Below are 22,392 nucleotides of genomic sequence, written 5' to 3'. Positions count from 1 at the left end.
CTCCCCTAACCAAAAGTGTAGCCCACTCTCTGCCACCTCCCCCACACACCCACCAACCAAACATGCTGCCCTCCCACCACCCCTAGGCCCTCCCCAGGCCTACCTTAGAAGCCATGGTGGTCTAATGGCTTAGTTGGGGCAGGAGTGAGCCCTAGTCAATGCTGCCCCGTCAACTCTGCCATCAAAGTGGCAGGCATTTTGATAGCGGAGAAGGCAGGGGCAGAAGTGACTGGGGATCACTCCTGCCCCAGTTAGGTCACTAGACCACCAGGGTTTAAGATAGGCCTGGGAGGGGAAGGGGTACTCTGTCTGGTCCCAGGAAAGGGACTGGGTGCTGTCCAGGGAGCCAAGATGGGCCTGTTTCAGTTTCAACCGAAACAGAGAGGCGAATTTCAGCAGCACATTCAGGTTCGGTTGGCCTCTACTGCTGTAGGAGTTGTGGAGGGGGCTGCTTCCAGTTCAACTGAAACCAACACTGGAATCTGAACCAAGAGGCTTCATTCATAACTCTCCAAGGATTTCCCCTCCCCCTATTGTATACCCCCTCTGGGATCTGGAACCATAAGGTTTCATTCACAACTACCTAGGGATTTCACCATTCTCTTTTTTTTTGTTTGTTTATCCCCTTCAAACTTACTTTTGTTCATTCACTGCAGGTGACAATCCTTGGCTGGGGGTTCATGCACCAAGGTTCTTGCCTGAGCCCTGCATCCGTGAGCCCTAAATCTGGCCAGGAGGTGTCAGTACTGCCAGACTAGCTGTGACTCCCTTATCTCCAGGGGCTGTGAGTACAACCCCTGCAGGATCCCAAGCCTCACTCAGTTGGCACTGGAAAACAGAAGGCCTGAACTTCCAATCAAACCCAGCAGTACAAAGAACGTGGCACTGGTCACTGGGCCAGCTCTATAACATGTGTTTAGCCAAAGTTTCTGATATTATAAGCTTGTCTAGTCCCCATGGATGAGAAAATTCTGATTAAAAATTAGCATGTGCTACCTGGCTGTTCTCCAAGTGAGAGAGCCGTCGTTGATTCTTGATCTTCTAAGGGGTGAAGGAGAATTTCAGAAGAAAGAGGTTCCTCCTGCTTCTGGTCCATCTCTGCCTGCTCTTCATTCAGCTCTCTTTCTCCTCTGCTCAGTTCCTCTGCCTTCAACTCACTCTCCTCCAGGTCCTCTGGCCCCACCCGGATCATTTCTAGAATTATCTCTTGGTCTTCGTCTGCCTTCTCCAGGACAATGGGTTCCATCTCTGTGTAAGTGGTCAGCATGGGTCCATCTTTGATTTCCTCTTCTTCCTCCTCCTCCAGCTCCTCCTCTTCCTCCTCGGATTCCGAGCTCGACTCATACTCCGAAGACTCCTCACTTTCTTCAGACGATTCCCCTTCAGCTTTTGAAGAAGCCATGCTGGCTACATCTTCTGCAGAAGAGAAGCATCATCACAAATCATTACATATCATTACATTTAATCCTCTGTAACACAAAAGGGGATGGAACTTGATATACCGCCTTTCTGTGGTTACAATCAAAGCAGTTTACATATTATATACAGGTACTTATTTTGTACCTGGGGCAATGGAGGGTTGAGCGATTTTCCCAGAGTCACAAGCAACTGCAGTGGGAATCGAACCCAGTTCACCAGGATCAAAGTCCACTGCACTAACCACTAGGCTACTCCTCCACAAAAGCAGAAATAATACACAGAATATGCAGAATATTAAACTTGTTTGTTTCTTAGCCCTGGTGTTTTTGGTCTCATTCCTAGCTCTTCCTCTAAGTTTTCTAACATAATTTACTTCTTCTCCCAGGAGCTGCATTCAGCTATGCGCAAAAACGTATTTATCTAAAAAAAAAAAAAATTATAATAAATTGGGGTGGGGGGAAGAGATCATAAATGATTATTTGTTTCAACTGCCAATCAAATTAGTTTTCAGAAATGTGGATAATTCCAACCATTGTATAATTCAAATCCTATGGGTGAAAAAAATTAATGTGAAAATGAGTGCCTGTCATTCAAGTTTAGAATTTCCCAATAATCAAAGACTCAGAGGTCCTTGGCCCCCCCCTCTCCCTCTTTATCCTGTGATCAAGGGCAGGATATGAAGACTAAGAGAGGACAACACGAAGGAACTAGTCTCAGCACCTAAGTAATTCCATTGTAGTTAAGTTCGTTTTGCTTTGAAAATGGAGTCTCTTTAGAACAGGCCACGTCTCATGCCATCTCTACGGAAACTGACCACTGTTAGGGGGCCTTTGTAAAAGGACCCCTTAGTGTGATGTCATAAATACACAGAAATTTCTTCCTATCTCCTCTTCCTTCTCACTTAGGCCCAGATGCATTAAAGACATTGGTAATTCCCGTTCCCTACCGATTCCATAGCGAATCGGTAGGGAACGGGAATGCATCAACGATAGGGAATGCAAATGAGCTACTCATTGTAGCTCACTTGCATTCTCTAGTCCTTCGGTACCTGAGTCGGAGAATCGGGACGTCCCTTTAGATTAGGCTCCTCTTCCTGGTCTCTTCAGCCAATCAAAGCGGGCTTAGCTGGCTGTTGTCAGCAAAACGCGCTCTGATTGGCTGAAGAGACCAGGAAGAGGAGCCTAATCTAAAGGGACGTCCCGATTCTCCGGCAACCAGGAAAATATAAAAATTTCGCTGTGGAGGGGTAAGTGGTGCGGCGAAGACTCTCAATAGAAGGGGGAAAAAAAACACGAGCGCCGGCAGAACAAAAAACTGCGAGAAAAAAAAAAGACTTCTCTCACAAGCGCAGGGAGAGTATGTCCTTAAAGGATGCCCCTCACATGCGCTCCCTGCTTTTTTTTTTTTCTTTTTTACCTTGTTTGGGGGCCCTTTTCCTTTCCGATTCCCTCACAGGAGCCCTAACAAGAGGTCAGACATCTCGTTAGGGTTCCTACGGTAAGGGAATCGGAAAAACGGTAGTGCATCTGATTATAATGGGCTGCAACGGTACTGCAGCTCATTATAATAGCTTTTCAAACATTTGCATTCCGTTTTCGTTGCCTGCTACCGTGGTAGGGAAAATGCCCTTAGTGCATGCCCGGGGTAAACTACTTGAGTTTTAAACTGGCTGGAACCAGTTTAAAACGCAAGTTGTGGGCTCGTTAGGTTTTGTGCATCTGGGCCTTAGCCTAGTCATTACTACAACAGTCTTTGGCTTATAACAACTAAGGTGTCTTCCAGCAATTGTGGACTCTAGGTTTGGCCACTAGGTGGCACTGTCGGATAAGGTTTGGTCACTAGGTGGCTCTGTTGGATAAGGAGTAAATCTCCCTGTGCATCCCAGGCCAATCTGAGGAATGGATGACCTTACCTGGGAATAAAACCTAGGTCATCTGCATGACATAGGCATTATACCAGTTATTTATATGACTGGATCAGATTTCTTTAAAAAAAAAAAGGTTAATTTCATAGAACTCGTAAACAAATGTTACTGTGCTTTCCATCGGTAAAGTAACTGAATTGAAGCCATGATCTCATGCAAGGGTGGAATTTTCCTAATTAAGTCTCTTCTAGAGCTCTATCTATTTGTATAGATTTACAGTTGCACATATCAAACTGGTTTTGCAAAATGGAAAGAGAATCACCAGTGCTGGTCAGTTGATTTTTTACTTCAAACCATCTTGGTTGTCATTTGGCAGACATACAAAATTATATAAATATAAAATTAAATGTCACCAATCCACCTCTCATTAAAATTTACCTTCTTCTGAGTCTGGCTCGCCTTCCTTTTCACTGATTTCAACATCTGCATCCTCATCTTCCTCTTCCTCCTCCTCCTCCTCCTCCTCTTCATCATCAGCATCTTCTTCCTTTAATGCCAAACACATACTCATAAAGAAGGAAGACAAACGCTTTTGCCAGGTCTTAATGCTAACAGACCGGTGGCTTAGCCTGTGCATTATTCCTACTGTAATAAGGCACAAAAGAAGGCAGAGCAAGAATTGCCCACTCGCCTGCTTTCCCTGCACAGACTTTAGAAAGCAGAAACCGTTACTTGGTTAACACAATCCCCTGCCTGAGTCTGAGCATTCTGTAACTTCCTCTGTTCAAGTCGCTAAGCTCCACAGAACAGGGACTGACTCTTAAGTGCATCTGTACAGCACTGTGCATGTGTTTTACTACTATGGAAATATGTTTCATAATGGTGGCACCTTTCTGACAGGGAAGTCGATTGTATCAGAGGAGTGGCTTCCTCCTAGCACCAGTTTCAATACTGCATGTGTCAGTACCAGCTGCAGCCTGCAGGGGAAATTCTAGCTGTTCAGAAGGCAAAATTTCTATCCAAGGGAGCGTATCCTATATAATAATTCTCACCTCCAACAGGATTGTGCCTGGGACCCTGCCTGCCGGAAGTGGTCTGCTAGGCAGGCACGCACTGACCTCAGTGAAATCAGTGACAGACAATTTGGCAAAGCAAAACAATCTGAGTGCTGGCCATTAGGACACAGGGTAGATAGGAGAGTTTTAAAAGACTGAAGGAAACGAAAGTGTTAAACTGGAGAAGGGGGGGGGGGGGAGTTGTGAATGACTGAAAGACATGCAAATTTGGGACAGGAAAACAATCTCAATGCTGGCCATTAGGACACAGGGTAGATAGGAGAGTTTTAAAAGACTGAAGGAAACGAAAGTGTTAAACTGGAGAAGGGGGGGGGGGGGGGGGGGAGTTGTGAATGACTGAAAGACATGCAAATTTGGGACAGGAAAACAATCTCAATGCTGGCCATTAGCACACAGGGTAGGTACATAGGAGAGTTTTAAAAGACTGAAGGAACCAAAAGTGTTCGGGGGGGGGGGGGGGGGGGGGGGGGGGCAAGTTCTGAATGAATGAAAGAAATGAAAATTTACGAAAGGAACACAATCTGAATGCAGGGCATTTGTACACAGGGTAGATAGGACACTTTTTTAAAAAAATGAAGGACGTGAAAGTGTTACATCTTGGGGGAGGGGTGAGGAGGAAAGTGGTGGGGTATCCGGATACTGGGCGTTAGGGCCACGGGGGTACATAGACTTTTGAAAGCCTTAAGGAACCCAAAGTGTGGGAAGGAGGAGGAAAAGGAGGGGAGGGAACGGGGTGAGTGGCACTAGGAACAGGGGAGGGGGCCCTGTCACACACTCTCATTCTCACACACACACTGTCACACAGACAGTCTCACTCTGTCACACACCCGCACATTCGCTCTGGCTCTCTCTCTCTCAAACATAAGTAGAGGAGTGTGGTAGCCGTCTCTCAAACATACACACTCCCAGGAAAACCTTGCTAGCGCCCGTTTCATTCGTGCCAGAAACGGGCCTTTTTTACTAGTATAAAATATAAATATAAATGCAAAACCCAAATAAAAACAGAAGGACTGATATTCAAACCAAGTTATATGTTCACTGGCCATTGGTGAACGTATTTCACCAGTGGCCGGATTTGCCGGGTTCTTGAAGCCTGGATTGGCCGCTGTCGGAGACAGGATGCTGGGCTTGATGGACCATTGGTCTTTTCCTAGTATGGCGGTGCTTATGTTCTTATGTAACTCCACTATCTGTACATTTTAGGGGTTGAAAATCTCACTGAATGACCAGTACTATCTGAATCATATAAGCTGGGTTTGAGGTACAATGACTACTCAGACAGTGACGATATTCAGCCACCAACTGGATAACTTAACCGTTTAGTTTAGGCCTGCTGATCAGTTGGAGCAGTGACCCCATTATCCCTTGGAGTCTATGAAGATCATCCAAATTTGGGCACCCAAAAATAATTAGCTAAATGGGCTCCAATCATACTTTATTGACACTAATTATGATTTGGGCACTAACCTAGCTACGAGTTATTCTATAACAATGGGCACCTAAATTAGATTACGTGTCACTCAAAACGGGGCATGGCCACGAGAGGGACACGGGCGGGTCAGAAGCATTCACAGTGTCAAATAATAGCGAGGGTCTGTGCCCACTTTGCGAGCCAGGATTTATATGTTCAGCTAGCGTTAAGTCCTTAAGCCTAAAGCTGAGCACCAATGCTATTTCTATAAGGAATGTTCATCCTGAAGTGCCCTTTAGCGCTATGTGCCGAATTTTCGGCCTCATTTATAGAATCTGGTCTTCTATATACATATTCAGTGCTTCGAATATACACCAGTGCCAGAGTTTAAATAAAAATGGCCCATTGCATTCCCTGATTATTGACCCCAGAGTGGAAACCACTTATCACTGAAATCAAATCAATAAGCAGTGTCTGTTTCCATGAGACTCAGTATAAAAAAAGGCAAATGACTTCCAGGCCCTTATTCTTACGTTTCTGCTGCCACAACCTGCAAGGGCTCAAAGAGACATTTCCAAAGAAAGCTGCTGGCCCACCACAGACCTACCTTGTCTGATGCTTTCACGGAGCTCTCCTCCTCTTCCTCCTCTTTTTCCGAGGACGAATCCTCTTCTTCCTCTTTCTCAGAGGTCTCCTCCTCTTCCTCACCCTCGCTGCCCAGTTCTAGGGGTTTGGCCGGCCGTCTCCGGATGATGGGTGCATCTGCTTCATTCTTAGACGTGTCGGAGGTCACATCCGAGATGTCTCGGTCCCTCTCCAACTCTGCTGAAAAGTAACAAGTGACCCAGTAAGAAACTTGTGAAACTCATGGAGACACCAGCTCCGCCCATGTGATAACTGCACGTCACTTCATTTACAACTTCAACACAATTCTCAAACCTTCATCCTCATCGTCGACAGACACAGAGGGTCGGATTCGCTTCTGGTCTCCTGAACAGGTGGTTTCTGGAGGTTCTTTTCTTTTTACCTGAAATAGAGAGACCAGAAAATCACATCAAATCAATATTGTAAGCTCTCTACAGTAGGTACCTATTTCTGCCCCGTCACTTTTATCTGCTCTCTCTTGTACGAGTATGAGATATGAAAATGGGGTCAGGCAGTCTACATTTCAGGTTTACAAAGCTATGACTGTGAAAACCTCTCCAGAACCTCACCTTGAACGATGGTAGTCGGATAGCTCCTCTCAAACCGATGCCCAAGCCGATGCCTTCATAGCCCAGCCCCTCCCCCTTGTTCCAGTTCTCTAAAAGACTCGATGTTATTGGGTCTTTTGGCTTTGGTCTGTCCTCATCTTTACTTTCTCCAGACTTCACTGGCGTGAGTGAGGCCTGTAAAACAGCAAACGCAAAAAGGTCAATGTACCATAGACCCATACTCTAAGCTCTCTCTCTCTCACACACACACATAATCTGATTCTAGGCTTCCAGGAACTGGGTCATCCTAACCTCACCTAACGGCTCATCTCAAGTGAAGGATGTATCCTATCCAGGTCACATCGCAACCTAGACACCAGTGAACCATGGAACCATGGAGAGATCATTAACCAGCTCCAGACCAAAGGTCTCAGCAGATGTTACCAGTGGTTGATGCCAAGACTTTGCTCAATTTTCACATGCAGTTATTCATGGATAGTGCTGGGTTGAAAATACGTCTAACCACCTAGGAACTATACGCACAGTGAAGGGGAGAGTGATACAAATTATCTCTATAGTGGTCGACTGTTTAGTTTAGGCCTAAATTAATCCTTTTACAGTGGCAGCAGCCAATTTGTGTATTCAGGTGGCAATTCTATAACTAGCTGCCTTCGATCCGGTGCCTGGGGGACACCTGGTAGAAGCTTTATCTATAACAGAAAGTAGGCACCTAAATTTCGTTACAGAATACTAGCAAACCCAGCTATCAACAAGCCTAAAATTTAGGGGCTCAACTAAGGTCAGTCAAAGTGTTGATGTAAGTGTGCAAGCTTAAGTGCGACAGGGACGTGCAGAAATGGGAGCCCCGCCTCTGTCCTACTGAAGACCCGGAGAACATTTATGAGAATGTTCCCTATCCAGAGAGGAGTATCAAGGGTTAAGAATGTAAGCAGAAAATAGAAAAGAACAGCTTAGGCAGCTTGTGGTTTGTGTATGTGATGAACATATTCTGAACAGATGTCTGGGACAAGAACACGAAGCCGAGTATGTGATAAGCCCATCCTGCAGGGGGACAATGTTGGAATCTTAATATCATTTTTGCTTAGCCTTGAACTAATACAATAATATATAACTAATCAGTATATGTTTCCAGTTATTGCTTATTTGCCTCACAAGAACGATAACTGAACTGCAAATTTATGTGGAACAAAACGTTACACGATATTCAAATAAAAGGAACAGAAGCAAAATAGAGGGCTGAAGAGCTCGGGTGAACGTCTCTAATTGGGAGAATACTGTGAGCCTCTTCCCAAAAGCTTTTGCCAATTAAATAACAGTTGTCTCTTGTGTGTGATAGTCTTTCCCTTGGCCTCTCCCAGGGACGGGAGGCAACAAGCTAAGCAGGTGTCACGAGCAAACAATGCCATGCACCATCCCTCTTGTACACCCCCCTTGGCAAATACATGCTATGGAAAGTGGAGGAGTGGCCTAGTTGTTAGAGCACCCGTCTTGCAATCCATAGGTGGCCGGTTCAAATCCCGCTGCTGCTCCTTGTGATCTTGGGCAAGTCAATTAACCCTCCATTACCTCAGGTACAAACTTAGATTGTGAGCCCTCCTGGGACAGAGAAATATCCAGTGTACCTGAATGTAACTCACCTTCAGCTACTACTGGAAAAGGCGTGAGCAAAATCTAAATAAATATATGGAATGTTGCTGCTATTGAAGATTCTACATGGAATGTTGCCACTTTTTGAGATTCTGGAATGTTGCTACTATTTGAGAATCTAGAATCCAGAGGTGGCCAGTTCAAATCCCACTGCTGCTCCTTGTGATCTTGGGCAAGTCAATTAACCCTCCATTGCCTCAGGTACAAACTTAGATTGTGAGCCCTCCTGGGACAGAGAAATATCCAGTGTACCTGAATGTAACTCACCTTGAGCTACTACTGGAAAAGGTGTGAGCAAAAATCTAAATCTAAAATAATTTAAGCATGCTGCCATATATGCACCTGTAAATACTAGTATTCTAAACATAAACACATGTCAAGTTGTCCTTTACATGTAGAATGCAATGAATATGCATAATTAATTGAAATGCTGCAGCTTGTACTTAAATTAAAACACTGATTGCTGCCACTGAATATTACCCCCATAATTTAAAAAAGAACGGCTCCTCACTGCATGAGGCAAAATGGCTGCAACAAGGACCAGGAAGAGACTGCTACTTGCTGTATCGTGAACAGGATTGGATTTACCATCTCAAAGCAATGCATCTTGTCAGTAGAAATTCTGAAACAGAATGGATGTCTTTGTTGTGACAGCATCAATAAAGTTTTTCTGATATTTTGATTGGTGATGCAGGTCATGTGACTCTCTGTTTTTTTTTCCCCAAGTGTTAGTAGGCAATGGTTGTGCTACTCACGCTTTAACGACGCTAAAGTTTTAGAAGAGCTGGGAACCAGAGCTAGACTAAACAAGAAAACAAGTTGCTTAATTCCCCCTGAAGCAGAAGGTTCTTCAAAACGTGGACCACATCCAGGAATTTTGAACTGAAAATTTGTGGAATAGTTTGAGTACACCAGAGCCATGGAACAGTATATCTGCATCTGTTTTATCATTTTTCATTTCTGGATAACTTTGGGATATTGTTGTGGTGATATTATTTAAAGCTAGAATATTGCTTTTTATAAGTACATTTGGGACAAACGGCTCAATAGGATTAAATGGTGTCCCCCTTCTGAATGTTTCCAGTGTTGCGATATTTGGCCTCTATACCATTAAAGCATTTTAACTGATGGTCCTTTTCATTAAGAAGTTGGGGTGACTCCTACTGAAAGGACATTTTGGTAATTTTTTTTTTTTTTTACCCATTAGTTGTTTTGATTCTTGTAAACACAGAGTACCTGAATGTAACTCACCTTGAGCTACTACTGAAAAAGGTGTGAGCAAAATCTAAAAAAATACATAAATATTGAAGATTCTACATGGAATGTTGCTGAGTGGAGGAGTGGCCTAGTGGTTAGAGCACCGGTCTTGCAATCCAGAGGTGGCCGGTTCAAATCTCACTGCTGCTCCTTGGGCAAGTCACTTAACCCTCCATTGCCTCAGGTACAAACTTAAGATTGTGAGCCCTCCTGGGACAGAGAAATATCCAGAGTACCTGAATGTAACTCACCTTGAACTACTACTGAAAAAGGTGTGAGCAAAATCTAAATAAATAAATAAGACTGTAAAGTCCCCTGGCACACCTATGGGTAAAAAGGTAACAACAGTGAAGCCAGAATGTAGGACTGGAAGAGCTGCAGACCATTCCCTCAGGACTACAGGTATGAATTGTGAAATTTATTCACACCTGTTAAATATTTTTCCTTGAGTCCTGCTAGACCAGTCTATACTATTGGGTTTGGTTCAAAACCTGAGCTCTTCTCGTTGGAAGAAGAAGAGAGGCTCCTTCAGACCCATTCTCTCAAGGGCCAGGCTGTGAGTCAAAAGAGATTGAGATCCTTCATCTCTGCTGGTCCCTGCCGAAACATGCCTTGATCTCAGGGGAGAGGTAGTGGGTTCCCTCCACCAGACACACCAGATCTGCATGGAAAAGTACCAAGCATAGATGGTGCACAACCTATGTAGAATATGTTCAATCAGTAGCTAATGAGAGAAGATGTACAGGGGTTCCTGCCTGGGAAATGGATGCACCCAAGTGTCTATGCCTGCCAGCCTTGGTTCCCTCCTGAAACTGAAAAACTGCAGAGTCTTTGAATTTAGTCATGAAGCCATTAGATGAAAAGGTCAGCTGACCCCACCAATCTACCAGGAGTTGAAATGCATGTGCACTCAGCTCCTATTCTTCAGGATCCAACACATTTTGACTGAGAAAATCCATTTTGGCTTCTCCTTGCTTGATGTATGGCACTGTCTGATATCACTCGAACTTCCTTCCCTTTCACTAGGGGTAGGAAGTATAGTAGGACCAGATGAATGCCATTCTTCTCCAGTTGGTTAATTGGCCAAGATGGCTGTGGCTTGGAAGTGCACCCTTGCGCTACCCGACTCAAGCAATGTTCTACCCAGCCCCAAAGGCTGGCATTGGTGGTCACTATCAGCCACTTAGGGGTGGAATCCAAGAGAAGTCCTGGAGCAGATGCCCCAGGCTGTCTCACCAGGCCAGGCTTCGACAGAGAAAACTCCCTAGAGGGAAACGCATCTCATACTCCTGCAACTGCAGAGACCAGTCGGAAAGAAGGGCTGCTTGACACAGTCTCTTGTGGGTCCTTGCCCATGGAACCACCTCGTGTTGCAGGCATGGAGCCCAGGAGTTGAAAATAATCCCACAAACCCTCAGGAGTTCCAGGGCTCACATCCTGCACTTCTGGGCCTGTAACTTGAGCATTCACTCCTCTGTGAAGATCACCACCTCCCCAACTGGTATCGAAGAGGACACCAAAATACTCCAGGTGCTGGGTTGGTGCCAGATGACTCTTGGCGTAATTAATGACCCACCCCACAAGGAATTGGATCATTTGGGCCATGACCCTCCTGGACTCAGGTTCCAAGTCAGCTCTCATCAGCCAATCAGAGATAGGGGTGCCCTGGATCCCTTGCTTACGCAGCTGAGCCACTATGACTACCATCACATGGGAAAAAGGTGCGAGGAGTTCTGAACTGAAAATGACTGCTCAGGATGCAGAATCGAAGGAAGTGCTTGAGTCAAGCTGGCCTGATGCGAATGTGGAACAAAGCCTTTGCCAGGTCAAGCAATGCCAACAACTCACTGAGGAAAAATGGAAGCAATCACGGACTGAAAGGCCTCCATGTGGAATTGAGGCATCCAGAATGAGTCTGAATGAGCCTCTCCTCTTCCTCCACCAGGGGGCTCAGGTTCTGAACCAAATCCCCAATGGTCTAGGAACAGGCCTTGACTGTGCAATTTCATGTGAACAGCCCCAGCCTGGTGCTGAAAGAAACAAACTCTCCTTCTCTTAATAAAGTAAAAAAATTATAAAAAGTAATAAAAACATTTATATTGAAGGAAGGATTAACGTTAAAAATATGGACTGATGAAGATATATAGTGATCGATTTTACCAACCAGATGAAAATCTCATGGTGATCGAGAATCATTACTGATGGTCCGTTATCTACATTAAGTAAAATTGAAGGATACAGCTTTAGTGGCGTGTGCAAGTGTGGTTGACAGACAAACACCCTTACACTTTCTTTGGAACAGCGGTACCTTTTTGTGTGACAATTTGTGCGCTACCAGGACCGATTTGGGCAGCTAATTTTATAAAGAGATATCTGTGTCTGTTAGAAAATTAACCCCGGCACTACCACTTCTTATTTCGGGTAGAAACAAACTGGGCCTTTCCGGGTAGCACAGCACATGACAACAGATAAAAACTGAAATGGCCTATCTGCTATGGTGGTTCGAGTTGCAACTTTACAAATTTGAATGCTCACCTCACCAAAGCAGCTCAAGGTGAATTACAATTAAAAATATGGGGAGCCCTTTTGCTAAGCTGCGGTAGACACTACCTACCGTGCAACAAAAAGCACTGTTGTGAGACGCGCCGAGGCATCCCGCGGTAGTGTACCCTTCAGCGGGCACTAATCCTGTGCTGAAATTTTTTTTTTTTCAGCACGGAAGGCGTGACTACGGGCAGAGAGTAGGCGTGCCCTGTGCTAATTGGGTAGCGCGGGCACGTTGCTGCATGCTGTACGAATACCACAGGGTTAGTGCAGGAGTCCTTGGCGCCAACAAAATAGGTGTCCGTAAGGGCTCCCGCGGTAATGGCCACAGGCTAATTGGGAAATTGAAGCGTGGTCATTAAAGAAACATATGGAAATGCGGCCATTTTACCGCCACGCTAAAAATGGCCACAGCGCACAGAAAAACCCACTCGCTGACAACAGCGTTGGCCACTTTTTAGTGCAGCTTGGTAAAAGGGCCCCATAATTACTACACAGAACAGAGCAAATTCCACCTTCCCCCCCCCCCTAATTTCTTTAACAAGCCCTTATATCAGTCTCCAAAGCCAGTCCGAAATTGTTTCTGAGACATCTTGAAAAGCGTCTTTTGTAAAACCACGCTTTCAGAAGTTTTTCAATGTTCCAGAACAATGCATTTGGGTAAAAACCATTCCACAGTTCAGGGCCCAACACCCCAAATGATTGTTTACCGGTACTTGGCAGCACAAGAGGGCCTGCTAAGAAGATCAAAGTGGTAGAGGGGGTTCATAGGGTTTTAGAAGATCGTGTACATCTAAAAAAAAGGCCCATCTAGATACAATCCACTGACTGTATTTTGACAGTTGGTGTAAATCTCTTATGATCCTCTCTGAATGTTACCCCCTCCTGGAATATAGGGGATATTGGCTGATACATATAAACACCTTCCCAATTTCTCTCACTCAGGGACGTAGCCAGACAGCAGAATTTGGGTGGGCCTAGTCAAGAAGTGGGTGGGCACCAAGTGTTCTCCCCCCCCCCCCTCCCCAATGAGATGAGGCCAGTATCAGCAGCTTAGGAAGCTTAGACTGCTGAAGTGGAGAGCAATGTTTTCAGCACTATCAGGGGGAGGTCTTCAGCTGACGGAGCTTGGGATCCCCACTAGCAAGCACTAAATATGTGCTGCTGTTGGGTGGGCCTGAGCTCTAAGTGGATGGGCCCCGGCCCACCTGCTCTCATTGCTCCCGTTGGACGCTTTTTCGCCCGCTGAGCCCAGCCTTCTCTCTCTTGACACTGGCTGGGCTGGAGCACTTTCAACTTTAAACAAAGGCGTGCAGAGGGAGATAAACTGCACAGAGCCTACAGTCATATTAATCCACTTTTAGCATAATTGTATTGTATGAGCAAATTCTTTAGAAATACATTCATCCTCACTGCTTGAGAGGAAGCAGACATGGGGATGGGGAGAGACAGCGAAGGTTCCCCGAAGCACTTTTGCAAATCAGAGGAAATGGAGTGAAGGTTCCCTGAAGCACTTCTGCAAATCAGAGGGGATGGAGTAAAGGAGGTGAGAGAACTCTTTGGGGGAGGGGGGAGGGGGGGTTCTGACCTGTGGTGGGGGATAATTTTATTTTGGAAAACTGTTACAACTGTTGGAAGTGTGTATTTGCCTTTGTGCTTCATTACTTGAGAACCTCTTTCAGTTGAGGCAGGATTTCTCTGTTATTGGGGGGGGGGGGGGGGGGGTTCCCTCCATTATTTACTGTATTTGATCAAGCTTCCTGTTGTATGTTAGTTTGCCCCTTGTTATGTTTCTCAACATTCAATAAAGACTTCAAAAAAAATTTTAAAAAGGAGGTGAGAGAACAAATTATCTGCAGTGTACCTGGAGTGGCGATGGAGGGGAGGGGGGATTCCAGGCAGGATAAGGATTTGCCTACTCTGGCTGGCCCACTGCTCTGATTTGCTTATGCAAATGGGGCAACAACAAAAAAAACCCCAACATCTTAACTGCGAAAAATATCAGCAAAGAGCTGGAAGCTACCAGACTGAAAGAAAAGGGCTTCTACTGACTTAGTAGGCTTGGTGGTGAAAGCAAAACCTCAGAAATCTGAGAAGGGAAGAAGTTTTACCGATATTAAAAACTACTTTGTCATTTGCACACCTGCCTGCATCGTGGGCAGACTTGGCCACAAGTACTAGTGGTGTAAGTCAAGGATTTTAACTCTTATCAGAAAAATGATTCTTAATGGGCCAATGCTATCTTTGTCGTTTTTATCTGTTGGTTATAACAATATGAAAGTGTTTTTATTTTCTGAATAATCAAATCTATAAAATATTGGCCAATATTCAAAGGGTTATATACATTTAGCAGTGAAAGCAAAATACATGATCTCCCAATCCATCAATTTTCAGCTGAACTATACAGATATCGCCACTGGAAACTCTTGCAGACTGTCTGGCACACGGGATAGTGCTGGGGTAAAGCAAGGATTTTCCACTTAACTATACAGACAGCTGAAGATATTCAGCCCTGTCCGTAGAACTACGAGGTTTAATTTAGGGCAGAAAAACGGCTGTCTTATATTTTCTTCTGGGTGGAATACAAAAATAACATACATCATAAATACAAATAAAACATCAAACAAACAGAATTAGGAGGTTGTTTACTAAAGCTTAGCTCGAGTTATCTGCAGCAAAGCCCATAGGAATAAAATGGGCCCTGCTGCAGATAACTCGAGCTAAGCTTTAGTAAACAACCCCCTTAATGTCAAAAAACCCCCACAGTAAACAGGTTCCAGACAAGCAATAAAAGTTAACATTCATAAGTCAGTTCAAAGAAATAAGTATTTAACTTTTTTAATTAAACTTTTTCGGAGGTGACACTAAGAGCCCTGTTTACTAAGGCGCGTTAGCATTTTTAATGCGCCTACAATTAGCATGCGCACTAACCGTGTAGGCGCCTATATGGATATTATAGGCACATCCACAGCTAACGCTCGTACATGGTTAATGCGCGTTAAAAATGTTAACGCGTCTATAACGCGGCTTAGTAAACAGGGCCCTAAATATACATGAATTATTTATATGTTGTGGCAAGTGTGTACAACCCCCACCCCCTCCAAAAACAAAACACTGACCACAGGGCTGAAATATTGGCTTTTATAATTTTGACCATATCCGGACTGGCTCCTCCTCCTCTCCTGTTTATACAGAAAAGCTTCTTTTCCAGCTGCATGGTGTCAGTGTTCTCAGTGATGGACCGAAAGAGGCAGGCTTAGGTGAGGTTCGCCATTTAGCAAGTAACAACCTGAACGCAGACCTATCTTCAGTGCTTGTAGGGTTCTGTCAAGCTGCAAATGTGAATGTACCTACCGCTGTGGAAATATCTACTTTTCACATCCCAGATGGCACCTAGAGCAATACATTTCAAAAGAGCCAACTTAAAAGCTGCCATGCCAACAAGCACAGGGAGATCTTTAGGGGAAAAAATGGTAGGAGCCAGAGATAGGTTTTTTTTTTCTTCCTTTTCACTCTTTTTTTCAGTTTAGCCGTTTAAATTTGTTGGGGTTTTTTTTGTTTGTTTCCTTGTGATTAACTTTGTTTTCGCTGAATTTTTGGCACCAGTTGCCAAATTTTAGGTACTCAGGTAATCTGGTTCCCAGGATTTTTCCAGCCCTGGACATGAAGCTTTAAGAAACAAAATTAGAATCATAAATGGTCACTAATTTTAGCATTCCAATCTTCAGAAATGTAAGTCTGTGGACTACCGAACACTGCAATAAAAATGAAAATGGCAAGCCTTTGTTTCTAACTGGATTTACTGAATTAGGGGCAGGTTTACTACGGTCGGTCGGTAAGCAGAATGGATTTAAAACACACTAACGTCAGGCATGCATTAAAACAGCCTGTGCAGTAACAGTCCAGTGCAAACTATTTACGATGGGCTGGGGCAGGGACTAGGAAGGGAACGGGCGGAGACTGAGAGGGAGCCGCACACTGCAGTCACTGTACTGTAGATAGCACATTTTAAATGCCAATTGTGCAGTTAACGGGGGTTCAACTAATAACACCTCAATAGGCACCTTAGGAAACACGTGTGTGGGGAAACACGCACCCAACAGTTATGACAGGGCCTCAATGCTGTTTAGTAAACATGCCTCTAACTGGGTCTCTACTAGAATGGTTTTACTAAGTCAGAACAACCCACCTGATCTTTGGTGCTATGTAACCGGCCAGGAACAGCTCCTTAAGCCGGCTAAGCACCAGTAATGATCAAGCACTACCACCTTAAACCTATGTCGAATAGGGTCTCTCTACAGTCGATGACCAAACGTATGTTACAACCAACGCAACCTTCATGCAACACCTTAATGTATCCTTCTTTACTATGTACGTATGCACATGGTATATATATGCTATGTACCATGTATGTTACCATGTATGTATGCACCTTAATGTAACACCATTTGTAATTCTGCTAACCGGAAATGGCAACCGCTATTACTGCAAATGTAAGCCACATTGAGCCTGCAAATTGGTGGGAAAATGTGGGATGCAAATGCTACTAATAAATAAAGAAATAATATTCACTGCAAGATAGCTGGCTATCTCAGCTGAATATTAGCGCTTAGCGGCTACCCCAGTCACCGGCTATGTCGCACAACACAGCCGGTTAGCGCCAATATTCAATGGCTGGCCAGCTAAGTTTAGCAGCCAGATAGACCCACACGAACACAAGGTCTATCTTTGGCCACTATAACTTAGCTGGTCAGCCAATGAATATCGGCATAACCCAGTGGTTCACAAACCTGGTCCTGGAGGCACCCCAGCCAGTCAGGTTTTCAAGATATCCACAATGAATAGTCTTGAGAGACATTTGCATGCAGTGAAGGCAGTGCATGCAAATCTCTCTCATGAATATTCATTGTGGATATCCTGAAAACCTGACTGGCTGGGGTGCCTCCAGGACTAGGTTTGGGAACACTGGTATAACAGTAAATTTAAAAAAAAAAAAAATTCCCCTGGAAATTCAATGCCGGTTGCTGGATATAGGCCAGAACTGAATTTTCCGGGTTTGCCGCTGACAGAAGGAGGCAGTCCAGCTAACTCCTGCGGTCTGAATATTGCCCTCAATTAGATCTGCTCCTTTTTTTTTTTAACATGATGATTAATAAAAGGTTAAGAAATGAACTGTCACCTGAATCCCATTATCAAACAGGTCACCAGAAAATAAATCATTTGAGGGCTTCTTACCTTTGCTAAACGTTCTTTCTTGGCCCACCAGTCATCAAAAGCCCGGAAAGCGACCACTTCCACCATTTTCCGATTCAGATCCCTCTTCATGATTGCTTTCAGCTCTTTCACGATCACCAACAGTACTCCGTCTACAGTGGCCTTGTGTGGGTCCTCTTTTTTAGGTTCGTAGCCTGGTGGTGGAACCGAGGGGTCAAACATAGGGAATGGTGGCCACTGCTGTCCATGGGGAAGATTTGCGACCATAGAAAAAGGGCGGTAAGGAGAGAGATTTACAAACTGCATCCCGCTTCCTATGAAAGGAGGGTAGTGGTATGAACTCTGACCTTGCATCAGGCGACTCAGCATCTGAGTTTGCATCTGAAAGGACATTGGCATGCTACCCCAGTGGTGGCCCAACGCGTTCATCATGTCTACCTGTCTCACGGGAAACATGCCTGGATGGTATGGTGGCAATGGATGCAAAATGTGAGGAGGAGGGACCCCGGGTGGCGCAGGAAGCGGAGGAGGGGGAACAGTAACTGCTGGGTGAGTTGGAGGAGGTGGAGGAGGGAGAGGAGGGGGCAGCGGAAATCCTGGCTGTGGTGGAGGTGGTGGGGGAAGAGGAGGGTATCCTGGGGGTGGAATGGGAATTACAGAAGCCAACACAGCAGAACCGGTGACCGGGGAATTCACCACTATTGACTTAGCACACTCTTCGCTTGTGATGGGAGCAGTTGGCATTTCATCATCAGAGATCTCCATGTCCTCCCCTGATGAGGGATGAACCTGCAACAAGGAAGAAAAATGTGACTAAATCAGCAGTCAGACCTATGAATAGTAATTAACAGAAAAACAGGAAGACACAGCATTTGTAGATACGTCCGTCATAACCAGGGCCAGTGTTAACCATGCTGGGGCCCAGGGCAGAAATTTGGAAGGGAGTTCCAAAACTCAGCAGTAGGCTCTACCTCCTCCAGATTTGGTCAGGTCTAGGGCCCCCTGTAGAATGGGGTCCCAGGGCAAGTGCCCTGTTACCCTCCCCCCCCCCCCCCCCCCCAAGACCGGCCCTGATCATAACTCAGTATTACGTTAAAAAGCTTCTCCACCACCACCATTAGCGCTGTCAGCCTCAGAACTATAACAGTGCACAGAAACACAAAGCCACCAAGCCTCGATCCAAGTAAATTATGTGCTCTTGAAAGGTGTTGGATTAAGTACTCTGGCCATCATGGACCCTGTTATTTAAAAGCAGTTACTGGTAGAAGCATCTACTACCTGGATAAATGCCGTTGACAGGGGCCATCCGTGGATTTTTGGCAGCATTATCCCCATAACGTTCCTGAAAATCACTATCAGGATAGTGAAGAGGCAGTCCAGAGGCAGAGCCGGGATTTATCCAGAGACCAGCAATACTCGGTGCAGCTATTAATGGCACTGAATACTGCTCTTATCTGAATAACTCTGACCTGGCCCCTATGCTTTTTAATATTTTTCTTGCCCCACTTGCGACCCTACTGCTAACACCTGGACTTACAGTTTGAAAATATCTTTATTAGATCAAGAGGTAGTGCTGATCATTGCTTTTGACCAATATGACTCTCAGACTGTCAGTGACAAATCGCAACCTTAACGTACTGGTGGATTGGATTATTAGTAACAAATTAAAGTTCAACCCTACAAAGATGGAATCTGCTTTTTTTTCTCTAGGGGAATAGTACCTGCTCTTTTTCGTCCCCCTGACCTATGTAGTTCTCCCATTATGGTCAGGGAAAGGGGAGGACTGACAGTGATCTGGGACCCCAGGCAACAAGGGTCACAGACTCCTCTCCAACCTCCCTACACAGAAATTCTGTCATACCATAATAGCAGTAACTTCCAGGAATCACACGAGGGCCTACCTAGGAAAAGGCAGCACCATAAACATTGTAGTGGGTACTAAAACAACAATACACCTATTGAAAAAAACTAAAGAAACTAGGGGGGGGGGGGGGGCCGATACAGAAAGCTACTGTGAGATTAGCCACACGGTCACTGCGAGGTATACGCCAACATTATTCGGTGCACCAGTGGCTTAGCCAAGGGTGGGCTTGGGTGGGCCCAGGCCCACCCACTTTGGGTTCAGGCCCACCCAGTAGCAGCATACCTATGATGTGGCTGGCAGGGATCCCCAAGCCCCACCAGCCAAAAACTCCCAACAAGTGTCCCTCCTGCATACCTTGTAAGTAGCAGAACTTCGCCAGCAGTGAGCAGTGACATACATGCTGCTCGCACCGGCCCCACACCCTTCCCTCTGATGTATTTCTGCCTAGGTGGAAACAGGAAGTTGCATCAGAGGGAAGGGTGTGGGGCCAACATGAGCAGTGTGTATTAGTTGCTGCTCGCTGCTGGTGAAAATCTGCTATTTAAAAGGTATACGGGAGAGGGGGGATGTTTGAGAGACCATATGGCATGCAGGCGAGAGAAGGAGAGACCAAATCACCTGTGGGACGGGGCGAGGTTCTTCTGCTCACCCATCTTGGGCCCAGGCCCACCCAAAATTGGGTGTCTGGCTACGCCCCTGCGGTGCACGAGTGGAACTCGTGCAGAAGACGTGGCTGCACACCGTTAAAATGAATGGTAATGAGTGCATTTAAAGTATTTTGTGCAATGCAGAAGAGGAAATAGTGACTTCTGACATAACACAAGAAACTTTTCGTCAAGCATGGAGCAGCACAGAAGGGTTGGTGGAGAGGATTTCATACCAGTTTTTGAAACTTTAACTGCCAGTTATGTCTTCCTTTGCAACCAGAAGAAAGCGTCTAGAAGTTTCAAAGATAAATGAGAGGTAACAGACATGTGTACAGTGGTGGAAATAAGTATTTGATCCCTTGCTGATTTTGTAAGTTTGCCCACTGACAAAGACATGAGCAGCCCATAATTGAAGGGTAGGTTAATGGTAACAGTGAGAGATAGCACATCACAAATTAAATCCGGAAAATCACATTGTGGAAAGTATATGAATTTATTTGCATTCTGCAGAGGGAAATAAGTATTTGATCCCCCACCAACCAGTAAGAGATCTGGCCCCTACAGACCAGGTAGATGCTCCAAATCAACTCGTTACCTGCATGACAGACAGCTGTCGGCAATGGTCACCTGTATGAAAGACACCTGTCCACAGACTCAGTGAATCAGTCAGACTCTAACCTCTACAAAATGGCCAAGAGCAAGGAGCTGTCTAAGGATGTCAGGGACAAGATCATACACCTGCACAAGGCTGGAATGGGCTACAAAACCATCAGTAAGACGCTGGGCGAGAAGGAGACAACTGTTGGTGCCATAGTAAGAAAATGGAAGAAGTACAAAATGACTGTCAATCGACAAAGATCTGGGGCTCCACGCAAAATCTCACCTCGTGGGGTATCCTTGATCATGAGGAAGGTTAGAAATCAGCCTACAACTACAAGGGGGGAACTTGTCAATGATCTCAAGGCAGCTGGGACCACTGTCACCACGAAAACCATTGGTAACACATTACGACATAACGGATTGCAATCCTACAGTGCCCGCAAGGTCCCCCTGCTCCGGAAGGCACATGTGACGGCCCGTCTGAAGTTTGCCAGTGAACACCTGGATGATGCCGAGAGTGATTGGGAGAAGGTGCTGTGGTCAGATGAGACAAAAATTGAGCTCTTTGGCATGAACTCAACTCGCCGTGTTTGGAGGAAGAGAAATGCTGCCTATGACCCAAAGAACACCGTCCCCACTGTCAAGCATGGAGGTGGAAATGTTATGTTTTGGGGGTGTTTCTCTGCTAAGGGCACAGGACTACTTCACCGCATCAATGGGAGAATGGATGGGGCCATGTACCGTACAATTCTGAGTGACAACCTCCTTCCCTCCGCCAGGGCCTTAAAAATGGGTCGTGGCTGGGTCTTCCAGCACGACAATGACCCAAAACATACAGCCAAGGCAACAAAGGAGTGGCTCAGGAAGAAGCACATTAGGGTCATGGAGTGGCCTAGCCAGTCACCAGACCTTAATCCCATTGAAAACTTATGGAGGGAGCTGAAGCTGCGAGTTGCCAAGCGACAGCCCAGAACTCTTAATGATTTAGAGATGATCTGCAAAGAGGAGTGGACCAAAATTCCTCCTGACATGTGTGCAAACCTCATCATCAACTACAGAAGACGTCTGACCGCTGTGCTTGCCAACAAGGGTTTTGCCACCAAGTATTAGGTCTTGTTTGCCAGAGGGATTAAATACTTATTTCCCTCTGCAGAATGCAAATAAATTCATATACTTTCCACAATGTGATTTTCCGGATTTAATTTGTGATGTGCTATCTCTCACTGTTACCAATAACCTACCCTTCAATTATGGGCTGCTCATGTCTTTGTCAGTGGGCAAACTTACAAAATCAGCAAGGGATCAAATACTTATTTCCACCACTGTACATGTTCAAGTAAAAATAAAAAGTGAAAACACACAATGGCGCCTGTTCTTCTGTGCCTAAATATGAGCCTCACAAAAATTTCCTGCCCATAAGTTTCTGTGAGGCTCATATTTATATACAGAAAACAGATGCTGATACTGCTGTTCATACTTTCAGTTTCATTTGCTCATGCACACGAAAGCCACACTTACCACAAAACCTTTGTGTGCATGTCTCTGGCACACACCCCTTCCTATTAGTTGCAAGTTTTCTGCGCATAAAATCTGCATTTATTTAGCTTTCTGCATGGTATTATGCTCACATAAAAG

General features: G+C 45.2%; 1 protein-coding gene across 3 annotated transcripts in view; it reads right to left on the bottom strand.

The window, feature by feature from the left end:
• The window catches only part of SETD1B (SET domain containing 1B, histone lysine methyltransferase), a 127,266-nt gene that overhangs the window by 27,464 nt on the left and 77,410 nt on the right, over positions 1-22,392 (bottom strand). For 2 of the 3 annotated variants that reach the window (XM_030219359.1, XM_030219357.1), the window contains exons 7-12: positions 17,668-18,435; positions 6,985-7,158; positions 6,710-6,797; positions 6,378-6,595; positions 3,722-3,830; positions 997-1,416 (exon numbers count right to left, since the gene is read on the bottom strand). In XM_030219359.1, the coding sequence (XP_030075219.1) occupies positions 997-1,416; positions 3,722-3,830; positions 6,378-6,595; positions 6,710-6,797; positions 6,985-7,158; positions 17,668-18,435 (1,777 nt within the window). The remainder of the gene's footprint in view (positions 1-996; positions 1,417-3,721; positions 3,831-6,377; positions 6,596-6,709; positions 6,798-6,984; positions 7,159-17,667; positions 18,436-22,392) is intronic. The other variant, XM_030219358.1, reaches the window with a different exon arrangement.

Source organism: Microcaecilia unicolor, chromosome 11 (genome assembly GCF_901765095.1).
Source record: "Microcaecilia unicolor chromosome 11, aMicUni1.1, whole genome shotgun sequence".
Classification (NCBI taxonomy): Eukaryota; Metazoa; Chordata; class Amphibia; order Gymnophiona; family Siphonopidae; genus Microcaecilia; species Microcaecilia unicolor.
The sequence above is the reverse complement of the archived record's forward strand: the minus strand, read 5'-3'. Positions and strand labels throughout refer to the sequence as shown.